Source organism: Sarcophilus harrisii, chromosome 1, assembly GCF_902635505.1.
Source record: "Sarcophilus harrisii chromosome 1, mSarHar1.11, whole genome shotgun sequence".
Classification (NCBI taxonomy): Eukaryota; Metazoa; Chordata; class Mammalia; order Dasyuromorphia; family Dasyuridae; genus Sarcophilus; species Sarcophilus harrisii.
The window spans coordinates 677,888,043-677,912,030 of NC_045426.1; the positions used below are offsets into that span (position 1 = coordinate 677,888,043).

Sequence of the window (23,988 nt, forward strand, 5' to 3'; positions counted from 1 at the left end):
TAAAAATAAGATAATCTAATGCAGGTGGGTCCAAACAAAAGTCAATGGAGGAAATGTCTGAAAAAATGGTGGAGTAGCTGATGAGGAAATAAACAGAAAGACTTTGCCAAAAAGAGGTGCATTGTATCTAATATCCTCCGAGTGTCTGTAGGGGATGTTAGTGAGGAGGGAGAAGGAAGGAGGAAGATGGAAGCAGAGAGGATAGAATATTCTTTAAAATTAAAAACAACTTTTAAATAGTATTTTATTTTTCCAAATACATGTAAAGATAATTTTCAACATTGATTTTTGTAAGATAATGCGTTCCAAATTTTTCTCCCTCCTTCCTTATAGTCTTATAGTCTCCCTCCCCATGCCATCAAACAATATAGATTAGATATATGAATTCTTTTAAACATTTCCATATTTGTCATGTGTACAAGAAAAATCAAACCAAAAAGGAAAAAAAATCATGAGAAATAAAAAGCAAATAAACAAAAATGTTAAAATACTATGCTTTAATCCACATTCAATCTCCATAGTAGTTCTCTCTGGATATGGATGACATTTTTCATCCCAAATCTATTGGAATTGCCTTGAATCACCACATTGTTGAGAAGGGCTAAGTCCAGAGGGTAGAATATTCTCATGAAGAATGTTCTCAACCTCTGTGGAATGTGGGAGGTGAAAATAACTAGTTTGTCTGGGGAATATGGGGATCCAGGGAAGACAAAAGGGAAACTTCTGTAGAAGAACGGATTCCTACAATGTATGGAGCTAAGTGAGTGGCAGAGTAGAATAGGGAATAGAGATCTGAACTCCAAAGCTGGAAAAATCTAGGTTCAAGTTTTGTCTTTAAACACATACTAGTTGTATTATCCTGGGCAACTCATTCAAACACATACCCGGGGTTCCGTAAGCTAGAAATGGGAAAAATCATCACTGCCCAAAGGGTTCATGACTACAAAAATGTTTAAGAACTCCAGCTCTAAAGTTATAATGATAGAGAAGATGCTAATCATAAACTGGGAAGAGAAGTTTGTTCATTGATGAGTTTCCTGTAGCAATTAAATCACATTTCCAGAACTCATATCTATTCTTTTGTTCCAGGCAGAGGCATCTTTGAAATCTATGAACTCGATTAAATTTTTTGATAACTGTATTTCAAAATGAGTGACTTCCTTCAAAACTCCATGTACTTTATGCATTTAGAAACATCCTGAGAAGGCATCCATAGGCTTTACCCAGTCACCAAAGAATTTGTGACTCAGAAAAATCTTGGATTTAGTTGAAACTCTTCATTTTATAGATGGGGAAACAGTCTTAGAAAGCTTCTGAAGCCATATTCTATATATTTTTCTACATACCACAATGCCTTTTTTTTTTTTTTACTAATTTGTGATTTCATTTATATATGGAATTCCTTTATTTCATTTATATATTTATATATATACATTTATATATGGAAACTCCCATTGACCAGAGAGGTTGATATTTGTTCTACAAAGTTTTACAGAGTTACCAGGATAAAATAAATGACTTAATGAGGATCACATAGCCAGGATACATCAGAGATAGGACTAACTATTCCTAATTCTAGCAAATGTTTTCTATCCACTACACCTGGATACATCTCTATGTTATCTATTAAATAGAAATATATGACTGCTTGTATCTGTCATTCATTGGTCTTAATTGTGCCAGCTAGGGCCAAGGGACATAAAACCCTGAAGTCTTTGTTCTGTGACAAGCCTCCAGATATCAAAAAGTAGTGATGATTTTTTTCCCATTTCCAGCTTTTCTTCTCTGAGTTGATTATCCCAAAGTGACAAAGTCAAAGTACCAATTAACTAGATTTTGTTACCAGGTAGGCCTAGAGTCCAGTTGTTCAAGATTCTGAGATGACTGGTCATCTTTGGAAAACTGAGCAAAGCTAAATGTTATATATTGGGATTGAACCTATGATTCTGGTCATGCATTAACCAACTGAGATGCACCAGAGTATATTATAATATCGGGTGTTTCCATTAGAAGAAACTGATGACAGTGCCCTTTTGAGGGTTAGGAGAGGGGGAGAAGAGCTCATAGGCTCATAGACCTGAAACCAAAAGGGGCTTTAGAGGCCAACTAGCCCAAATTCCCTTTCCAGGGAAGGAAAGCAAAGCCCAGAGGTTATTAAATAAATAACCTGATGTCACATACATAGTCACTTATTAAATTGTTATATAAACGTGACTTATCATCACCATCATCATCATCTTCATCGTCATCATCATCTTTATTATATCATCTTCATTTCCATTATCTTTATCTTCTTCATCCCCATCTTCATATCATCATTTTTATTATCTTCATCATCATTATCTTCATTACATCATCATTACATCTTCATCATCAACATCAGCATAGCCATCATATCATCCTCATCTTTATCATCATCACCATCACCATCTACATAATGCTACACCTCTATAAAACTACATAATAGTTCACACAGATATTGCAGCATCTTGAAATATTGAAGAAGCAGCTTGGGCAAAGGGCCCGTTGCCCCTTCGAGTAGCCCACCCCCTCATCTGTCTGGCTTTCTTCCTAAGGCCTCCTTAGGGGCTATTATTCTGTCATTAAGTAATTGAAGGTCCACAAGATGCCAAGGCCTATTTAAGGCACTCAGAATATGTAGCAAGAATTAGCTTCAGCTACTCTCTGGACCATTACATCTGCTCCAATCAGTGGGTGGTTTCTTGCGTACAGCATTTGTCTGCCAGAGCATCTGTACTCCTGGAATCGGCCTGAGGAAGGAAGAAGCAACTGTAAGAGCAATCTCAAGGTTGAGAAAATCATCCTTGCTCTTCAAGATTGGTTTTTGGAAGTGAAAATAGCCTTTTGCAAAATCTTGTAAAAGGAAACAATATTGAATCTTTCAGACTGAGGCACAAGATAGGCAATTTGTAGAGAAGAAGATAATCACTTTGTAGAAAATCTTCTGAATAAATAATCTCAAGCTTTTAAAGAAATATGATCCTCTTCTTTAAAGGCCAAAATACAATGCATGGAAGTTACTTGAAGGCTGATTTGGGTTCAATATGAAGAAAGAGCTTTTTTGATTAGAGTTCTTTAATGACATAATGTCATTAAACTTCCTTGGGTTAGATTAAGCTCTTCATAGTTGGGAGTATTCAGGCAGAGACTAGATATTTATTTGTTAGAATTGCTATAGGTGGGATCAATAAAGTATGACAAAGTTTTGAAATAAGAAAGACCCAAATTCAAATCCTGTCTCCATACACTTATTAGTGATGTGATCCTAGGCAAGTCACATAATCTGCCAACCTTCTAGAATTCACCTCCTAGCATTATTGTGAGAAATAAGAGAGAATATTGCAAAATTATTGGAAAACCTTAAAGGTTTGTTATTACTGTTGCTATTGTTGTTGTTGTTATTCCTGTATTGGGAAATACATCAGAGGACCTTTCCTTTTTCTTTGTAGTTCTCACACAGCGTGAGTTCTCTGCAAGATGAGTCACTTGGATTCACTTAAGCAAATATTTATTAAGTACACTCTGCTTTATTTTTGCCGTTGAGAGTACAAAGATGAAATAGGAAATGGTTCCTGCTTTTTAAGACTTTGTAATCTAGTAAAGGAGATCTCTTAATCAATAAGGGTTCACTTCTATGGCTAGTATGCCATACTCTAGAGTACGGCTAAAGATAGGAAGACAAAAATGAAATAATCCCTGCTCTCAAAGAACTTATATTTTATCAAGGGAGAAAGCACAAATACACACCATAGGTATGACGCTGTACTCAGTGCTGGAGATAGGAAGACAAATATTAAATTATCCCTTCCCTCAAAGAATTTACATTTTATCAAGGGAGAAAGCACAAATACAGTTCAATAGGTATGACATTCAGCCAAAATAAAAACTTCAATTGGAAGGGGTAGGCATTAAGAGCTGCCCAAGGGAGCATGGGAGAAGAAGAGATCTGTGTAGGAGATGACATTAAGCTAAACTTCTATAAAAACCAGGAATTCTAAGAGATGGAAGTGAGGAAGGACATTCCAGGCAGTGGGGGCAACTGTATAAAGACACAGGGATATGTATTCAAGATTATAATATGGTTGAAAAGGAGGATCAGATCATAGAAAGAGAGCTAGAAGGGGCTCTAGGGGCAAACCATCTAGTCCAAACCTCTAATTTTACAGATAAGTAAACTGAGACCTGGAAATGTTTAATGGTTTGTCCAAAGTTGTATGGGTCATAAGATGAAATAGCTGGAAAGGATCTTAGAAGCCATCTGGTCCAAAACCCTCATTTAATGAGGGTGATGAAACTGAGACTCAAAGGGATAACATGAACTTGAGGTCTTATAAGTAATAAATGGAAGAATTTGGATTTGAACTCATGTCCTTTGAGAACAATTCTAGCACCCAGCTTTAAAGGGGTCATATTCATTTCCAATCCTAGCACCAGAGAAAGCTTTCTGCAGAAAATGGCCCTTGATGTTGAAAAACTCTCTTTAATCTTTGCTCTTTTTAAAATCTTTCCCTGCCCAACTTTGGGGGCCGTACTCTCCTTCTTAGAATGAGATTACCCATCTACAAGTGTGTGTTGAGCTGCCAGGTGATAGAGCGAGACGTAGTTGATATACCTCATCCTTTATTTAGTAGCATAATGGAAATGCTTGTGTTTTAAATATATTCTATGCTATAGCCATATCTTAAATATATCTGCTGCATGTTAATAATTAAACAGATGTGTAAGTGCTCTGTTTGGGGTAGGAAAATAAGAACTATGAGTCCAGTGCATAATTCTCTACCCATGGGAGATTTGCTTGAATCAGGATTTTAGAATTAGGCCCATAGTCTATCTGTATAAATAGCTTCTTTTGGGAGGAGGAGAGGCTCCAGGACTACGGGATAGAGCTTGATTCACCCTAGATGCTCCCTTGAATCTGCCATAAAGTCACTTACCAATCTCAGCTCAAACTGAGTGACATTCAGGGTCTCTCCTATTTCCTTTCAGAAGGGCAGCTTTTTGTCCTCTTCCTCATCTCCCGCTGAGCAAAGGACGGGACACATTCTGATGCCAAAAGGTCACTCGGGCCACCGAGGAGCCCCCCATCTCCAGCTCACCCCAAGGGGTTTCAATATCACCAAAGACCCAGAGATCCAGCTGCTGCAGATGGAGCACCCGGAGCTCAGGGGCCAGCTGGGATGTCTTCGGGTCAATCCCCTTCGCTTTGTGGGCCCGCCAGAGAGTCTGGAGGCTGGAGGAAGTGGACTTGGGGAACTGGCCCAAAGAGAGTGGGCTGAGCCCTGTGAGGTGAGGTATCCCTTGAGTCATTTCTGAGGCTGGTCAGCTCTTTCTGGGGAGGAGGGAGTGCTTTTATTTTAATGACTCAGAGCTCCCTTCCTCACTAAAAACACTGCAAATGCCTTTATGGAGGTGGCTCACTCATTCTCTGGGATTTGTCCCTTGAATTTCAGTCTCTTACTTCCTGGCACATGGAGAGGAGGAATTCCAAAGAAAGAGCAAAATTATTTAGGAGCAGCCAGATTTTTCCTGTGTTAACTTGGGTTCAGGGATGTCCACACTTTTAAGAAGGGAGATCATTGTATAGGAAACAATATATGGTGAAGTCAAAAGAATACAGATTTTGAAATCAATGGATCTGGATTAAATCTCTACGTGATTCCCACTCCCTGTGTGACTGTGGACAAGCCATCTCACCTAGTGAGACCTCAGTTTTCACATCTATAAAATAGGAAGAAGTTGAGCTGGACTTTGGGATCCTTTTTCAGTTTTAGATCTAGGCTGCTGTAGTTTAAGTTTGAATTCTGATCCTGATATGTATAAAATAATAGGCCTGGACTAACTATCCTCTGAGATGCTCCCCAGTACCTGGCACATTAATAGATATTAATTAATAGATATCTATAGATTGATTAAGCCTAGGCAGTAGGTGATTTGGCAGCTAGGGGATGCCATAGTGGATAGTGCATCAGACCAGGAATCAGAAACTCATATTCCTGAGTTCAAATTCAACCTCAGGCACTTACTAACTGTGTGACCCTGGGTAAAGCACATAATCCTGCTTGCCTCTGTTTCTTCATCTATAAAATGAGCTGGAGAAGGAAATGGCAAACTATCCTGGTATATTCATAAGAAACCCCAAATGGAGTCACAAATAGTTGTACATGACTGAAGAACTGAACAACAACAGTAGGCACTTAATAATTGCCCAGTGAATGAAAGGGATAGATAATATGTAATATTCTATCCCAGAAATCCTGCAAGGTCAGCTAACTCAATCAAGTGTTTAATAAGCTCCCACTAGGGACTCAAATGATACACCTCTTCCCCTCAGGGAATTTAGATTCTTTTGAAGGAAACAAAACACAACACATGATATTTATACACAAAATTTTTTTTATATGTTGCCTCTCTCAAGGATTTTTTTCTTTCTATATACAAAGGAAATATATAAACCTCTATTAGGTGTTGTGCATGTGCATGTACAAAATAAATAGTAATTATAATAACAATATAATAATACTACAGGAAAGGACCACCATCATGACAGATGTGTTTAGCATACATTATCTCCTAGGAGTGTCATAATAACCTTGGTTTGTTAATTTTGTTTTTGTTTTTTGTGGGGTAAGTGACTTGCCCAGAGTCACACAGCTAGTGTTAAATGTCTGAGACTGGATTTGAATTCATACTCTCCTGACTCTGTGGCTGGTATTTTATCTACTGTGCCATCTAGCTGCTCCATCATAGTAACCTTGTATTTTTCCTAGTAAATTAGTTTATTTTTAATACATGTTACTTTATGAATAATGTTGGGAGAGAAAAATCAGAGCAAAAGGGAAAAAACATGAAAGAGGTAAAGAAAAAAAGAAGTGAACACAGCATGTGTTGATTTACATTCAGTCTTCTTAGTTCTTTTTTTTGAATGCAGATGGCATTTTCTGTCCAAAGTTATTAGGACTCCTTTGGATCACTGAGCCCCTGAGAAGAACCAAGCCTTTCACAGTTGATCATCACACAATCTTGCTGTTATTGTGTACAATGTATTCTTGGTTCTTCTTGTTTTACTCAGTATCAGTTCATGTAAATCTTTCCAGACCTTTCTAAAATCAGCTCATCATTTTATTTTATTTTATTTATTTATTTTTTTTATTTAATAGCCTTTTATTTACAGGTTATATGCATGGGTAACTTTACAGCATTAACAATTGCCAAACCTCTTGTTCCAATTTTTCACCTCTTACCCCCCCCTCCCCTAGATGGCAGGATGACCAGTAGATGTTAAATACATTAAAATATAACTTAGATACACAATAAGTATACATGACCAAAACATTATTTTGCTGTACAAAAAGAATCAGACTCTGAATTATTGTACAATTAGCTTGTGAAGGAAATCAAAAATGCAGGTGTGCATAAATATAGGGATTGGGAATTCAATGTAATGGTTTTTAGTCATCTCCCAGAGTTCTTTTTCTGGGCATAGCTAGTTCAGTTCATTACTGCTCCATTAGAAATGATTTGGTTGATCTCGTTGCTGAGGATGGCCTGATCCATCAGAACTGGTCATCATCTAGTTGTTGTTGAAGTATATAATGATCTCCTGGTCCTGCTCATTTCACTCAGCATCAGTTCGTGTAAGTCTCTCCAGGCCTTTCTGAAATCATCCTGTTGGTCATTTCTTACAGAACAGTTATATTCCATAATATTCATATACCACAATTTATTCAGCCATTCTCCAATTGATGGGCATCCATTCAGTTTCCAGTTTCTAGCCACTACAAAAAGGGCTGCCCCAAACATTCGTGCACATACAGGTCCCTTTCCCTTCTTTATAATCTCGTTGGGATATAAGCCCAGTAGTAACACTGCTGGATCAAAGGGTATGCACAGTTTGATAACTTTTTGCAGCTCATCATTTAAAAAAGAAACTAATATTTCATTATCTTCATATACTACAACTTGTTCAACCGTTCCCCAATGGCTATCTCATAGTAACTTGTGAGGCAGTTGCCATAGAAATGATGATGGATCTGGATGATGTATGAAAATGAGACTTTTTCTTATTCAGTCATGTTCAACTCTTTGTGACTCCATTTGGGTTTTTTTTTTTTTTTTTTTTTTTTTTTAGCAGAGATAATGGAGTAGTTTGCCATTTTCTTCTCTAATTTATTTTAGTGAAGAAACTGAGACATCAGGTAAAGTGACTCCTAGGGTCACACAACTTCTGAATGGTGGAGTTAGATTTGAATTCATGGAGATGAATTTTCCCATCTCCAGGACCAGCACTCTGTGCACTATGGCACCACCTAGCTGCCCTCTGGAATCAAACAGAAATCTATTTTCTCTGCAATGTCACATTTCCCATGCCCCCTCTAAGTCTTCTCCACGTTAAACAGATTCTCAAAATGTATAAACCTGAGCCCCTGGATAAGGCACTCAAGCTCTCTCAGTCTCAGATTTCTCATCTGTAAAATGGGAATAATAGTGAGTGTGGCTACCACATTAATAATATATGTAAAATACTTTATGCATATTAAAATGCTATATAAATGTTATCCATTATTTTAATGATAACATTACTTCAGCCAGTAATATTATTGAATATGCTTTATATTATAAATTCATTGTTTTATTTATTATTTTATTATTATCATATATTATTTATTTTTACTTATTAAATAAATTATTGTTGTATTATAAAATCTGCCAACAATACTTAGCTTGCAAGGGATCTTACTGAAGGCCCAATGCATTTTCCTCTATGTTACCCTGAAGCTCTCAGTTCAGCCAAAGCTAATCTGTGCCACAGCTGTATCACCAGCGAGTGATAGAATGAAGTCTACTAGGCTTTGACCATTCAGATGACACAAGCCCTTTTAATTCTACCTTGATCATATTCAGCATTATTGAAGGGTCCTGTTGAGGTGCTAGCTGGAATAAATAGAACCTACTTTATCTATAATCTGCTTGTGATGTTGGAGATTAAGCCTATATATAGCGAACTCTGAATTCTGATCCTCTACTCCAAAACTTGTGTTCCCTTTCAAATTATCTATCTTTATTTCTAATTATTTATCATAAATACAGATATATACAAACATATACAGATATTCATAACCATGTGTATTCATAAACACACACATAAATATATAGAGATAACATACACTATATATGTAAATGTATATGTATTATACACATAATATACATATAATATATACATTGTTATATAAGATAGCTATTATAGGTAACAGTATAATACAGGTATATTATGAAATACATAGTATAATATTTGTATATATTAGTATAATATGTGTATATAGTATATATATTAAATAGTATAATTATACCATATAGTATATAGTATAATATATTGTGTATATTAATATGCAATATATACATATATATTGCATAATTACATAATAGAGAATTTAATATTAAATTAAATATTAAATATTTTATATACAATAATACATGTGTTTATTATATATACATATATAAAATGCATATTTATACATATATACATATATAATATATGAATATATAATATAATATATAATAATATAATAATAATATATATAATATAGTTTTCTTCAAGGTTTAGTTCTATTTCTACTTTATACATGAAGCCTTTCTAACCCTTTCTAGCTCCCCCTGACACATTATCACCAAATCTTGCATCTATTTTCCATATATCTATAGAAGTATATATAGAGGTATAGAGGTCCCTTGGTTAGGCAGTAAGCTTATTGAGTTTGGGAATGTTTTGGTTTCTCTTTTAATGTCCTTAGGGCCAGCACAGCACAGTGCCCAAAACGCTGTAGGTTGATTGGTTCATTCCTTACTGACTTTTGTACATTTATCTCCCCTCATAAAATGAAAACTTCTCAAGAACAGGAACTTTCTCCTTTTGAACCCCAGCACCTAATTCAGCCTCTGGAGCATAGGAAGCACTGATACATATTTGATGAATAACAGACGATAAACTGAAAAGCCAGAGCTGGGGAGTCTCATGTGATATTTATACAAAGAGTTCTGGGTATTGTGTGAGGAATCCCAGATTTAAATCTTATGTCAGAGAGCTCTGGACCTTGGTTCTCTCATGTGTAAAACAAGTGGATGACCTCAAAAGTCCCTTTCAGTTCCCAACCTATGATCCTTTAAAATGGAAGAATTTGAATGAAATGATCTCTAATCACCCTTGCTTATAAAATTCTATGATCCTAGACTTTAACATTCTCTCAGAGACCTTTCATATCCCGTCCCAAAGGTATTTGACAAAGACTTCAATTTCTCAATCCTGAGTTCTGAATGTTCCTGGTCTTTAAATTGGCCAGATACTCGGAAGGAAAATCTGTTCCTGAGGGCTGGTCTTGTCCAGCAGTCCTTTCCTTTTCAGTGTAAAAATCATCAGCCTTCCATAAAGTGCAACTTGGGGCTATGTCCCCATAAACTTTTGGAGTCCATCCAACCACAGTAAACTGACTTTTGCAATCTTCTTCAAAGGGTTGGAGAAAAATACACATCATGGGCAGAGCAAAGATAAAACAGTTGGAAAGGGCATCTCTGGGACTTCTGTGTTTGAATATTATGTGTGAGCTTCTGAGAAAACATAGGAGCAATGTAATGAGCTTTCCTTGAAATGGGCTCTGGAGATCCCTGCCATGCCCCATTTATGTTTCTGCTCTCCAGATGAGGCCTGAAAACAAAAATAGTACCTCGCATCTATAGAATACTTTAAGATTTGCAAAGCACTTTACTTATGTGATCTGATTTGATCCTCATAATAGAATTGTGATTATCCTTATTTCACAGATGAAATCATATCAAATCAGAGAAATCATATCATTCACCCAGATTCATGCAATTAAGCAGGGAGTAAAAACAAGGTCTTTTGTTTCCAGCATTATTCAGTTGTGTCCCACTCTTCCATTTGGGGTTTTCTTGGCAGAGATACTGGAATGTTTCACCATTTCTTCCTCCAGTTCATTTTATAGAGAAGGAAACTGAGACAAGTAGGGTTAAGTGACTTGCCCAAGGTCACACAGCTCATAAATGTCTGTTTTGGATTTGAACACATGGATATGAGTCTTCCTGATTTCAAGCCCAACATTCTATCCGCAGCAACCCAGCCAGCAGGAAACAAGATTTTTCTGACTCAAATTCCACCGCTTTTTCTACTATATTTTGCTTCCTTCCTAGAAACATAATATGGAGTAGATATGGCCATTTCCCCCTTCTTAGAGATAATAAAATGCTTCCATTTTATTTATCTGAATTCTTTTATCTCTTGGAATCATGACATCATAGACCTGGAAGGATCTCTCTAGGACAATGTCCTCCTGACACTGAGGGGAGACTGGGATAATGGACACAGGGAAAGTGACCTTTCTAAGGGCATCATTAAGCATTGGCAAAAGCGGCCTCAAACATAGCCCTTCAAACTCAAAGTTCAGGGCTCTTTCCATGACCATACTTAACATCTTCAATCAGAACAATGAGTCTGGAATTATCATCACAACTGACATCGACTGTTGGCAAAGTGCTTTACATACCTAGCAATTTGGTGGGAGTTGGGGATCGGAAAAGGCCTCCAGCCAGAGTCACTGGAGATTCCTGAACACTTGAGCCTTACCCACCTTATGAGGTAGATACTTAATTTTATGGCCTTCATTTTGCAGATGAAGAAACTGAGACTCAGGGAGGTTGAAAGTTGCCTGTTTCCAAAACACTACATGTACTTAATCCCTGCTGTTTCCATCATACCCCCATGTTACTTTCTATTTCTATGGGTAAAAATAATAAAAATAATCTTTAAAATTGGTTTTTATATACCACTTCCAGATAGGCAAAGCACATTTGTTAGCACATTTAATCCTCATAACAACCCTACAAGTTAGGTACTATTATTATCCCCATTTTATGGATGAGGAAACTGAGGTTGGGATAGGCTAAATCATTTACACAGGATCTCACAATAAGTTTCAGAGATGGGATTTGAACTCACTTTTTCCTGACTCTTAAGTCCAACAATCTATCCACTATCCAAATTTTTTTTGAACTGTGGGTCTTGTCTCCATATGGGGGTCACATAACTGAATGTGGGGAAGTCAGTATGATTTATTATCAGTAAATGTTTAATTTGTATCACCTGTTTTATTTACCTACATGCCGGGGTTGCATAAAAATTTATCAGGTGAGTGGAAAAAGTTTAAGAAGCCACGCTACTATTCTAGTCAATTGTCTTGAATGGATGAAACAAAATCCTTTGCTTGAGTTCTGAGCCTGTATTAAACAGAGCTTGTTGTAAAGGGTTTCTTATTCTGTCTAGCCAGGTATTGACTCTGAACCTCTGATGGAAGCAGCCACTGATTGCAGGGTTTTAGCACACAGATCTCCAGCCAGGATTATTAGCACATTTAAAAATAATAATTTTTATTATCAAATTATTTATTTATTAAATTAATATATATTTACTATTTATATATTATATATAATGTTATTATATATTATTTATATTATTACATATTATATATTTATAATGTATATATAATATAAAATAATATATAATAAATTAATTGATTTAAAAATAAATTAAATTTATTATTAAAATGATAATAATAATAAAAGAAAAGAAAGAAAAAGTTGCATCTTCTGCTCAAGGTGGAGTAAATGGATGTCACTGATTAGGGACAGTAAATTAAATTGTGTGATGGATCCTGCTCTCTCCTGGCCAATGGAGGAAGGAACACCCAGGTGACCTTGGTCCAAAGACCCTGGCCTTGGGGAACATCCCTGGGTTCTAGGGCCCCTCAGCGGGCTTTGGGAGATGAATGATTGCTCAGGAGGCACAATTTTCTGCCACAGGAAGGGCTGGTCGGGCAGAAGCCTGCTGACGTGGAGCAGCTGCTCAAACAGTCTCAGAGGGAGCTGCTTTGGCTACAGAGGCAGCTGGCCTTCGTCTCTACAGGAAGTCCCACCTACCTCCTGCCTCCTCCGGACCAAGTAAGTCCCTGCACCATCTGCCTCCAGGCAGACTGCATGGGGTGTGGGTGGGGAAGGAAAGGCTGACTTTCTCTTATATTTTTCAAATGCCCCACTAAAGAAAAATGGGTTTTTAAAAGTCTAAAATTCACAGTGACTCCTAATCATGCTTGTGTGGATTAATCAGTTGGCGGTTTGTTGGACATGATTTTTATCTGAAGAAAGACTAGTTTTCCTCTTCCTCATCAGGGTCTTCTCTTATTCACTAAATTCACATTCAATTTTAACTTCAGCCTAAGCAAAATAGAATTATGATTATAATTACAAACATATAGTAAGAAAGCCTGGTTTTCCTCTTCCTCATCAGGGTCTTCTCTTACTCAGTAAATTCACCCTCAATTTTAACTTCAGCCTAAGCAAAATATAATTATGATTATAATTGCAATCCTATATTAAGAATTAATTACTGCAACAAATAATCATGCCTAACATTAATTTATTAATTTAATTAATAATAGATAACAGCATAAATAAAATATTACAAATGTACAAAATATAAACATATAATATAAAACCTAAGTAATAGAATATATAATAATAATTTTTATTAATTTAATTTTGTTGTTATTTAGATGTCTCTGACTCTTTGTGACCCTATTTGGGGTTTTCTTGGCAGAATTACTGAAGGGATTTGCCATTTCCTTCTCCAGCTCATTTGACAGATAAGGAAACTAAGGCAACCAGGATTAAGTGACTTACCCAGGATCACATGGCTAGTCTGAGGAAAGATTTGAATTCTGTAAGATTTTCCAGACTCATTACTCTATCCACTATGCTACCTATTGTTAATTATGGCCACAACTAATAATAATATTATATCATGAAAAAAAACCCAACATATTTCTAATATCATCAAGTGAGACACTTCTTCACTCTTGCTCCTCATATATAATTTCTTGAAGCCTTTTTCAACTTGGTGCTGATGGTACTGGTGGTTGTGATAACTTACATTTATGTGGCATTTTCAAAGTTGCAAAGATTATTTTGTATATTTTTTCATTTAAATCTCACCACGACTTTGAGGGATGTAGCCCAGATATTTGAGGCAGCTAGTGCATAGAGCACTGAGCCAGGACCTGAGTTCAGATCCAACCTCAAACACTTAATAACTCTGCAGCCCTGGGTAAGCTACTTAATACTATTTGCCATCCTGTCCCCATCTGTAAAATGAACTGGAAAAAGAAATGGCAAACTACTCCAAGATCTTTGCCAAGAAAACCCCATGGACAGTATTGACATTCTATAGTCCATGGGATCACAAAGAGCCAGCCAGACATGAGGAAACAACAAAGCATTAGGTATTATTATTACCATTAGAAGGGAAGAAACTGAGGTCCAGAAAAGTAAGGTGTCTTGAGCATGGGCTGCCACTGTACCCTACTGATCTATGAAGTACTTGCTCAGTCTTGTGCTCTACTATCTAAAAGTCCAGTCATTTCCATGATAATTGAATGAATGAAGTATTTATTAAGTATTTATATACAATGTAAGTGGTAAGTGCTAGGGATACAAATAGGAAAGTAACACAGTCCCTGCTTTCAAAGAACTCATATTCTTTTTCTTTATTATAGCTTTTTATTTACAAGATATATGCATGGGTAATTTTTCAGAATCGACAATTGCAGAACCCTTCGTTCCAATTTTTCCCTTCCTTCCTCCCACCCCTCCCCCAGATGGTAGGTTGACCAATACATGTTAAACATGTTAAAACATAAGTTAAATACAATATATGTATACATGTCCATATAGTTATTTTGTTGCACAAAAAGAGTCGGCCTTTGAAATAATGTACAATTAACCTGTGAAGGAAATCAAAAGTGCAGGTGGACAAAAATAGAGGGATTGGGAATTCTATGTAGTGGTTCATAGTCATCTCCCAGAATTCTTTCCGTGGGTGTAGCTGGTTCAGTTCATTACTGCTCTATTGGAACTGATTTGGATCATCTCATTGTTGAAGAGGACCACGTCCATCAGAATTGATCATCATATAGTATTGTTGTTGAAGTACATAAGATCTCCTGGTCCTGCTCATTTCACTCAACATCAAGAACTCATATTCTTAAGGGAGAAACAACACATATTATGGGAGGTTTCAACTGCAACTAGAATGGAAAAGTCTCATAGGATAAGCAGGATGTTAATACAATTATCTAGTATTTATTAAGCACCTACTATGGGCCAAGTACTTTTCCTTATTAAAGACTAACTGGCTATAGTTTTAGCTCTTTGTTGGGTAGAATTATAAATTATAAATATATAAATTTGTGCATATATATATATATACGTTGTAAAACTTATAAATTAAAAAGTTTGGATAAGCCATAGTCCTTATCTCCTTGGGCTCACAGTCTAGCTAGCAGGGCTTTGAATGATTGAATGAATGAATGAAAAGACATTTGTTGGATACTCTTCATGTTCCAAGAGCTATGCTGAGAGTTGTAGATATAAAAACAAAAGTACAACAATCCTTCCTTCAATGAGCTTACCTTACAATAGAGGGCAAAAACCAGATGCTAGAGGAATATGAAATTTACTTAGGTAGAAGGAAACCATAAAGATGTGTATGATAAGGAATATGCTTATGATAGATTATTTTGATTTAGTAGAAAGGAAGGATTGAAAGAAAAGAGAGAATTGGTGGGAAGAACTTGTTCAGTTGTGTCCCATTCTTTGGTACCCCATTTGGAGTTTTCTTGGCAAAATATTGGAGTAGTTTGTCATTTCCTTCTCATTTTACAGACAAGGAAACTGAGGTAAATAGTGTTAAATGACTTGCCCACAGCAGTAAATGTCTAAGGCCCAAATTTAATCTTTCCGACTCCAGATCAAGCTTTCTATTCGTTGTACTATCTAGCTGCTCTTTGGAGGGTTGGTTGTTAAATAGTTACCAGCATCTCTCTGATTGCTTTCTACATGAAGCTATTACTAATTTCTCTTGCCTTAGCTGCAGATATATCCCCAATACAAAGTTGTCTTTTGCTTATTTAGTATATTTTAAAAGCATTTTATATTTCACTTTGAACTTAAACATCAAAAAAAAACATTTCCATAGATATAGCAGAACACCCAGAAAATTTATATATGAAATTTTTACCTTATACTCTTTCTCTTTATATATATGTATATATACTACATTCTATATATATATATGTATACATATATATTTTATACTATATATATATATATATTCAATCAATTAAATTGTTATTTTTTTGGAGAGGCAGTTGGAGTTAACTGACTTGTATCTAAGTCCAGATTTGAACTCCTCACATTAAGATTGGTGCTCTTTGCACCATCTAGCTGCTCCTAAAATTTTTATTAAATGTAAAAAGTATATAAATCCCACACATTATTTTAAAAACTGCCCTGGAGGTAGCTAGGTGGTACAGTGGATAGAGTACTGACCCTGGAGTCAGGGGGACCTGAGTTCAAATGCAGCCTCAGACACTTACCAAAGGTGTGATCCTGGCCAAGTCAATTAAATGCAATAGCTTCCAAATAAAATAAATTGAAAACTGCTCTGATAGTCTAAGCTTTCCTCTGTTATCTTCTTTGTATTTAAAAATATTTTAATGGCTCTCTTCCCGCAGTATTATTAACTCCCACCTCCCCATACTTTGTATATTTTTTTATTTACTTATTAGGTTGTTCTTATGATGGAACGTAAGCTCCTTGAGGGCAGGACTGTTCCATTTTCCTCTTCATATCTCTAGGACCTAGCATAGTGCCTGGTACATCATAGACATTTAAGAAATGCTTGTTGACTAAGTGATTCCTTGTAGTCATGTAGCTAATAAGTATCAGAGATGGAGGCAGAAAAACCTATTTTTAAAATTCCAAGTTCAGTACTCTTTTTTGCTCTGCCACATGACCCTTCTTCACCCCCCAAGAAGATTTTGACTCATAAGATAATAGCAAAATTTGTCTGGCCTTCACAATATGTTGCATCAAGGTCATGGTGTTTCCCTTGATTGCCTCTCCCAGTGGAAACAGTCCAGTTCTGTTTTTCTGTTGTGTGGCATTGGAAAACTCCAGTTCTTTGAATGGTAATTATGCAACTTTGCAGCTGGTGCATATTTGACATCTGGCAAGACTCATCACATCCAGGGCTAGATAAACAAATGGTAAATTATTTATAGGATTCTTTAATAGCTGAATAGCCCAAGTTAATAGCAATGCCTCTGTGTGGGTTATTTCTCTGTCAGGAGATTATAAGGTACATACAATAAGCATCCAAAGAGTTTATTTTTTTGTTTTTAAACTGAATTTGCCCTTGTTAGGGAAAGTTCATCTTTTCAGAACCCGATGACTCCTTCAAACTATTTTGAATACTTTCTACTATCAGTGAATTATAGATTTCGATCCAGACCTTTGACTATTGAGTTCAACCCCTTCTTATGGCTGAGGAAAATGAGACCCAGAGAGGTTGACACATGGGCAGCAAATAGCAACGTGGGGATTTGCTCTTGAGCCATCTAAATCTAGACTTGTTATTACTGTATCATGACACCTATTCAACAACAGCAGCAACATCATTAAGTGTATATTAAGCATGGAGGCAAAGTGTTCAGCAATGATGATACAAAGACAAAGGCAGAAGGCAGTGGGAAGGAACAGTAAACAATCATGTAGAAACAAGCTGTCTATATACAAGCAAAATCAGAGATGATCAAGAGGGAAGGAACTGGCATTAATAGGGCTTGAGAAAAGTTTCTTATAGAAGATGGAACTTAAGTTGAGATTTGAGGGAAGTCAGGGAAGCTAAGAGGGGCAGGTGCAATGAATAGAGCATTGAGTTTGGAATCAGGAAGATTTATCTCTCTGACTTCAAATCTGGCCTTAGACATTGACTAGCTGTGTGACCCTGGATAAGTTGCTGAACCCTGTTGCCTCAGTTTCCTCATCTGTAAAATAGGCTGGAGGAGGAAATGGCAAAACACTCCAATATCTTTGTCATGAAAACCCAAAATGGACCTCCCCCCTCAACTCCTTTCCTTCAATAACAAATAATCCAATATAGGTTAACCATGTGTAATTCTTCTAACTATATTTCTACAATTATCATGCTGCACAAGAAAAATCAGATTAAAAAGGAAAAAAAAATGGGGGGAAAAAAAGCAAGCAAACAACAGCAAAAAGATGAAAATTCTATGTTGTGAGCCACATTCAGTCCTCATACACTTCTTTCTGGGTGAAGATGACTCTCTCCACCACAAGTTTATTGGAATTGGACTGAATCCCCTCATTGTTGAAAACAGCCAAGCCCATCACATTGATCATCACATGATCTTGTTATTGCTGTGTACAGTGTTTTCTTATTGAACCAAGTTCTTCCTGAACAGTTTTAAGGTTCTTGGTGCCTCACCCCACTGGCTACTACTTACAGCCTCTCAGGAGGATTTAGAATCTAGTCTAATCTACTCATTTTACAAATGAAGAAACTGAGATCTATGGAAGTAAAATGATTTGCCCAAGTTCACATATGAAGTAGAGCTGGGATTTCAACCCAGGATTCTCTGTATCAAAGCTTCTTAAACTATGGTTTGCAACTCCATGTGGGGTCTTGTAACTGAATGTGGGGGTTGAAAATTATGATTTATTATCAAAAATGTTTGATTTGTATATGTATTTTACATACCTAAATACCTGGGTTCATGTGAAAATTTCTTGGATGAAAAGGGGTTGTGAGTGGAAAAAGTTTAAAAAGCCCTACTCTATTCCACTCCATAGTTAATTCATTTTATTTCTATTTGGGGCTTTTTGACTTTCTGGTACTCCACCTACAATTCTGGTAAGTTTCTAGCAGGGGGCATTGCTAGCCATTTTTTCCCTATAGAAAAAATGCTTACTCTTTGATTTTGAGGGAAATATTTCAGAATTTCCCTTTAATAGCAAGAGACACAAATTCTCCCTCAGGGCAACTCAAAGACAGCTCCAGACCAGAGTTTTTGTACTCTGAAATCTCTCCTTCATCTGCTGTCATCGAACATACTTTGCTTAGGACTCAGGATACATCCTTTCCCTCTTGTCCTTGGGACTTTATCCCATTTTTCTGTTCTTGATGTTGGTTTGGGATAGAATTAATGCAGTCTGAAGATCTCTTTTCTTCAGCTCCTACACAACATAGATCTCTTACTCTCAGCATCATCTCCTATGTGCTGAAAAGCTGGACAGAGAACTTTAATTTGTCCTCATTCCTTTCTTCCATTATCTCTTAAGCACCATACATCCTTCTTGGATAAAATTGTTAGGCTATTTCCCCTTGTCTGTGAGGTAGAATTGAGCATGTCCAAGCAGTAATAACAACATCTAGCATTTATAAAGCACTTTCAGATTTGCAAAACTATTTACACACATATATATTTCATTATCTTTTCACAGTAGCCTTGAGACAATAGGGCCTATTATTTTGTTTTATAGATGAGGAAACTGAGGTAAATAAAAGGTAAGTCTAGATTCACACAAATATTAAATATCAGGTTGGGAGGACTACAGATCTAGCACTCTGTCTAATACTGACTGCCAAGAGAGAAAAAAAAGGAAGGGATGGGGAGAATGTGTTCTCCATTCTGAAAATAATTTGCACTCAATTGGAATGACATTTATTAAGTGCCTACTGTGTGCAGAGAATTGTGCTATGTAAGTATTGGGAGAGATATAGAATTCACCCAAGACATGATCATGGCCCTCATAGAGCTTACACTCTAGGAAAGGAACAAAATACCTACATAGACTATATTTCTTTTTTTTTTCTTTTTTCATAGACTATATTTCAATGGTAAACCCATGAAAAAGTTATAAAACAAGCTGGAATGATGAAGAGCTCATTGGATAGGGATAAGATTATATGTGGAAATGATACCTTTGTAAAACCAATAACTTTTTCTTTTAAAAAATAATAGCTTTTTATTTTCAAAATACATTCAAAGAATAGTTTTCAACCTTCACCTTTGCAAAACCTTGTGTTCCAGATTTATTTCCCTCCCTTCCCCCAACACCTTTCCCTAGACAGCAGGTAATCCAATGTAAGTTACATATGTGCGATTCTTCTAAACACATTTCCACATTTATCATGCTGCACAAGAAAAATCAGATAAAAAAGAAAAAAATGAGAAAAAAGCAAACAAACAACAACAAAAAGTGAAAATACTATGTTGTAACAGATATTCAGTCCCTATGTATTTTTTTCTAGATATAGATGGCTCTCTCCATCACAAGTCTATTGGAAGTGGCCCAAATGACCTCATTGTTGAAAAGAGTCAAATCCATCAGAATTGATCCTTACATAGTCTTGTTTTTGCTCTTGGTTCTACTCATTCACTTTAACATTGTTCATGTAAGTCTCTCCAGGCCTTTCTGAAATCATCCTGCTGATCATTTCTTATAGAACAATAATATTCCATAACATACATATACCATAATTTATTCAGCCATTCCCCAACTGATGAGCATCCACTCAGTTTCCAGTTTCTTGCTACTACAAACAGAGCTGCCACAAACATTTTTGTACATGTGGGTCCCTTTCCTTTGTTTAAGATCTCTTTGGGTTCAGACCCAATAGAGACACTGCTGGATCAAAAGTTATACATAGTTTGATAGCCCTTTGGCTATAGTTCCAAATTGCTCTCCAGAATGGTTGGATCAGCTCACAATTCCACCAACAATGTATTTGCAACCCAGTTTTTCCACTCCTACATTTCCCTCCAACATTTATCATTATCTTCTCCTGTCATCTTAGCCAATCTGAGAGGTATGTAGTAGTACCTCAGAGGTACTCTCTAATCAATAGTGCTTCAGAGAATTTTTTCATATGACTAGAAATAGTTTTAATTTCATCTGAAAATTGTCTATTCATATTCTTTAATCATTTATCGATTGGAAAATGGCTTGTATAATTATAAATTTGAGTCGATTCTCTAAATATTTTAGAAATGAAGTATTTATCAGAAACCTTGGATGTAAAATTTTTTCCCTAGTTTTCTGCTTCCCTTTTAATCTTGACTGCACTGGTTTTCTCTGTACAAAACTTTTGATTTAATATAATCAAAATTATCCACTTTGCATTTCATAATGTTTTCTAGTTTTTCTTTGGCCATAAATTCCTTCCTTTTTCACAGATCTGAGAGATATGCTATCTCTTGTTCTCCTAATTTGCTTATAGTATCACCCTTTATATCTAAATCATGAACCCATTTCTACCTTATCTTGGTATTGGATATTAAGTGTTGGTCAATGCTTAGTTTTTGTCATACTATTTCCCAATTTTCCTAGCAATTTTTGTTAAATAGTGAGTTCTTATCCCAGAAGCTGGAGTCTTTGGGTTTATCAAACATTAAATTACTATAGTCATTGACTATTATGTCTTGAAACCATTAACATTTTTTATTAAAGCTTTTTATTTTCAAAACATATGTATGAAAAAAAGAATTCTTTTTGAAGTCAGGAGAATCTGAGTTCAAATCTGGCCTCAGATACTTAACATGTCCTAGTTGTGTGAAGCTGGACAAGTCATTTAACCCCAATTGCCCCAGAAAAACAAAACAAAAAACATATGTATGCATAATTTTCAACATTCATTCTTGTAAAACTTTGTGTGCCAAGTTTTTTTCCCTCCCACACCCTCCCCTAGATGGCAAGTAATCCAATATATGTTAAATATGTTCAATTCTCTATACATATTTCCACAATTATGCTGCACAAGAAAAATCAGATCAAAAAGGGAAAAATGAGAAAGAAAAAAAGGCAAACAAACAAAAAGAAAAAAAATGAAAATACTATGTTATGATACTAAGTTACCACAGTTCTTTCTCTGCGTGCAGATGGCTCTCTTCATTACAAGACCATTGGAACTGGCCTGAATCATCTCATTGTTGAAAAGAGCCATGTCCATCAGAATTGATCATCTTATAATCTTGTTGTTGTCATGTATAATGATCTCCTGGAAACCAATAACGTTTTAAAATGAAATATTTGTGAGAACTGAAGGAGTAAACTTTATGAGCAAGGGCACCAAGGAAAAATTATAGAACTTGTTTTGTGAGGAGAGAGTTGTAATTTAATAAAAGGGTATAATATGCAGAGAGGAGTAAGGTGAAGTTCAATTGAAAATACAGAGTAATGGCCAATGATGAGAAAGCCTTAAATGTCAAGTAAAGGGCTTATGACTTTATTGACAAGGAAAAAGAGAACTACTAAAGATTTTTGAAGGGAATGCTGATGTGATGACATTTGTGAATAAGGAAGATTACTTTTAAAGAGAGATGGAGAAGAAGAAAGAATGGAAATAGGAAGATCCATTAGGAGATTACAGCAATAGGGGATGATAAAGGCTTGTATTTTAGTGACAGCAATGGGAGTAGATGAGAGGGAATATACATGAGAGGTCCCAAAGAAGAAGAGTCTATAGGACTTGGTAGTTGGTTAACTATCATATCAGATAAGTATTATGTCATAGGCAGGGGTATGCTGGAGTTAGCTAGAACTGGTAATAGAGGAGGTCTGGTGAAATTCAGCCCTATAGAAAATGAAGACATGATTGACTTGGTCAACCTCTTTAATGGAGGTTTTCAGAAGAACTATCTAATGAGTTGAGGTCCACAGGAGCATGACGTAGAAATTCCAACGTGGGAATTTCAGGTGACTTTAGGCATGTACTTTATTGGAATGTAGTTTTCCTATTTGGCTAAATGAATGGATTTATTGCTATCTTTCCATTGGATTGAAAGCTCCTCGAGGGCAGGGATTGCCTTTTACCTTTTTTATATTCCTAAAACTTAGCATAGTGCTTGGCATATAGTAGGCACTTAATAAATGTTTATTGATAGATTGATTTCCCTAGAGAATGTACCCTTGACCTTTGCATTATAAATAGTGTTGGACTTTGAGTCTAGAAGAACTGAATTTGAAGGTCATCTCTGACATTTAATAACTGTGTGATCCTCAGAAAGTCACTTGAATCCTTTCAGCCTCAGTTTCCTCATTTGTAACATGCAGATTAAAAAGTAGCATCTCCCTCATAGGGTTGTTAGAAGCATCAAATGGTTTCCTTATCCACAAAATGAACTGTCTTAGATGGATTCTGGTGATTCTACCAGCTCTTGACCTTACAAGAAACTTGATCTTCATGATCTTTCTCAGCACCTAGTGATTGAGAAGCCCTGAGTTCAAATCCCAGCTCTACCATCTACTACAAGCCCTCAAGGAGCTTTCAATCCAATGGAAAGGTAGCAATAAATCCATTCATTTAGCCAGATAGGAAAACTACACTCCAGAGTCTATAAAGAACATGCCTAAAGTCACCTGAAATTCCCACATTGCAATTTCCACATCCTGCTCCTGAATCCTGTGACCTCAACTCATTAAATAGTTCTTCTGCAAATGTGCAAGTTCTTTTACTTCCATGGGCCTCAGTTTCCTCATCTGTAAAATAAGGGAGATAGACTGAGTGCCTTAGATAACACCCTACAAGTGATTTAAGCTCCATGGACCATCCCAGACTTATTGATTGGTTTCAGATCCTAGCTCCATCTTTTACTAGTTGTGTGACCTTGGACAAATTATCTTTAATGCCAATAATGCCTTTCCTCTAAGATTACCTCTAATTTATCCTGTAAGTAATTTGTTTGGACATAATTGTTTGTATATTGTCTCCTTCATTACAGTGTAAGCTCTTTGCACGCAAGGATTCTTTGCTTTTCTTGAAATCCCTAGTGCTTAGCATAGAGGCTGGTGTTTAGTAAGAACTTGAAATCTAATTATTGAGTCTCAATTTCCTTATCTATAAAATGAGAAGGGTGACTAATGGGTACTCTGAGGTCTTTCCGAGATCTAGAGGTATGATACTATGTCATCTGTTATTGTTCTATATTATAACACCCATTATAACAATCTGCTCTTATGATTAATGGTAATTATTATGAAAATTAT

At 36.0% G+C, this 23,988-nt stretch overlaps 1 protein-coding gene across 9 annotated transcripts in view; it reads left to right on the forward strand.

Moving 5' to 3' along the window:
- Positions 1–23,988, forward strand: part of RIMBP2 (RIMS binding protein 2) — a 489,205-nt gene that overhangs the window by 38,284 nt on the left and 426,933 nt on the right. For all 9 annotated transcript variants that reach the window (XM_031948402.1, XM_031948398.1, XM_031948399.1 and 6 more), the window contains exons 5-6: positions 5,008–5,307; positions 12,886–13,023. In XM_031948402.1, coding sequence (XP_031804262.1) covers positions 5,008–5,307; positions 12,886–13,023 — 438 coding nt within the window. The remainder of the gene's footprint in view (positions 1–5,007; positions 5,308–12,885; positions 13,024–23,988) is intronic.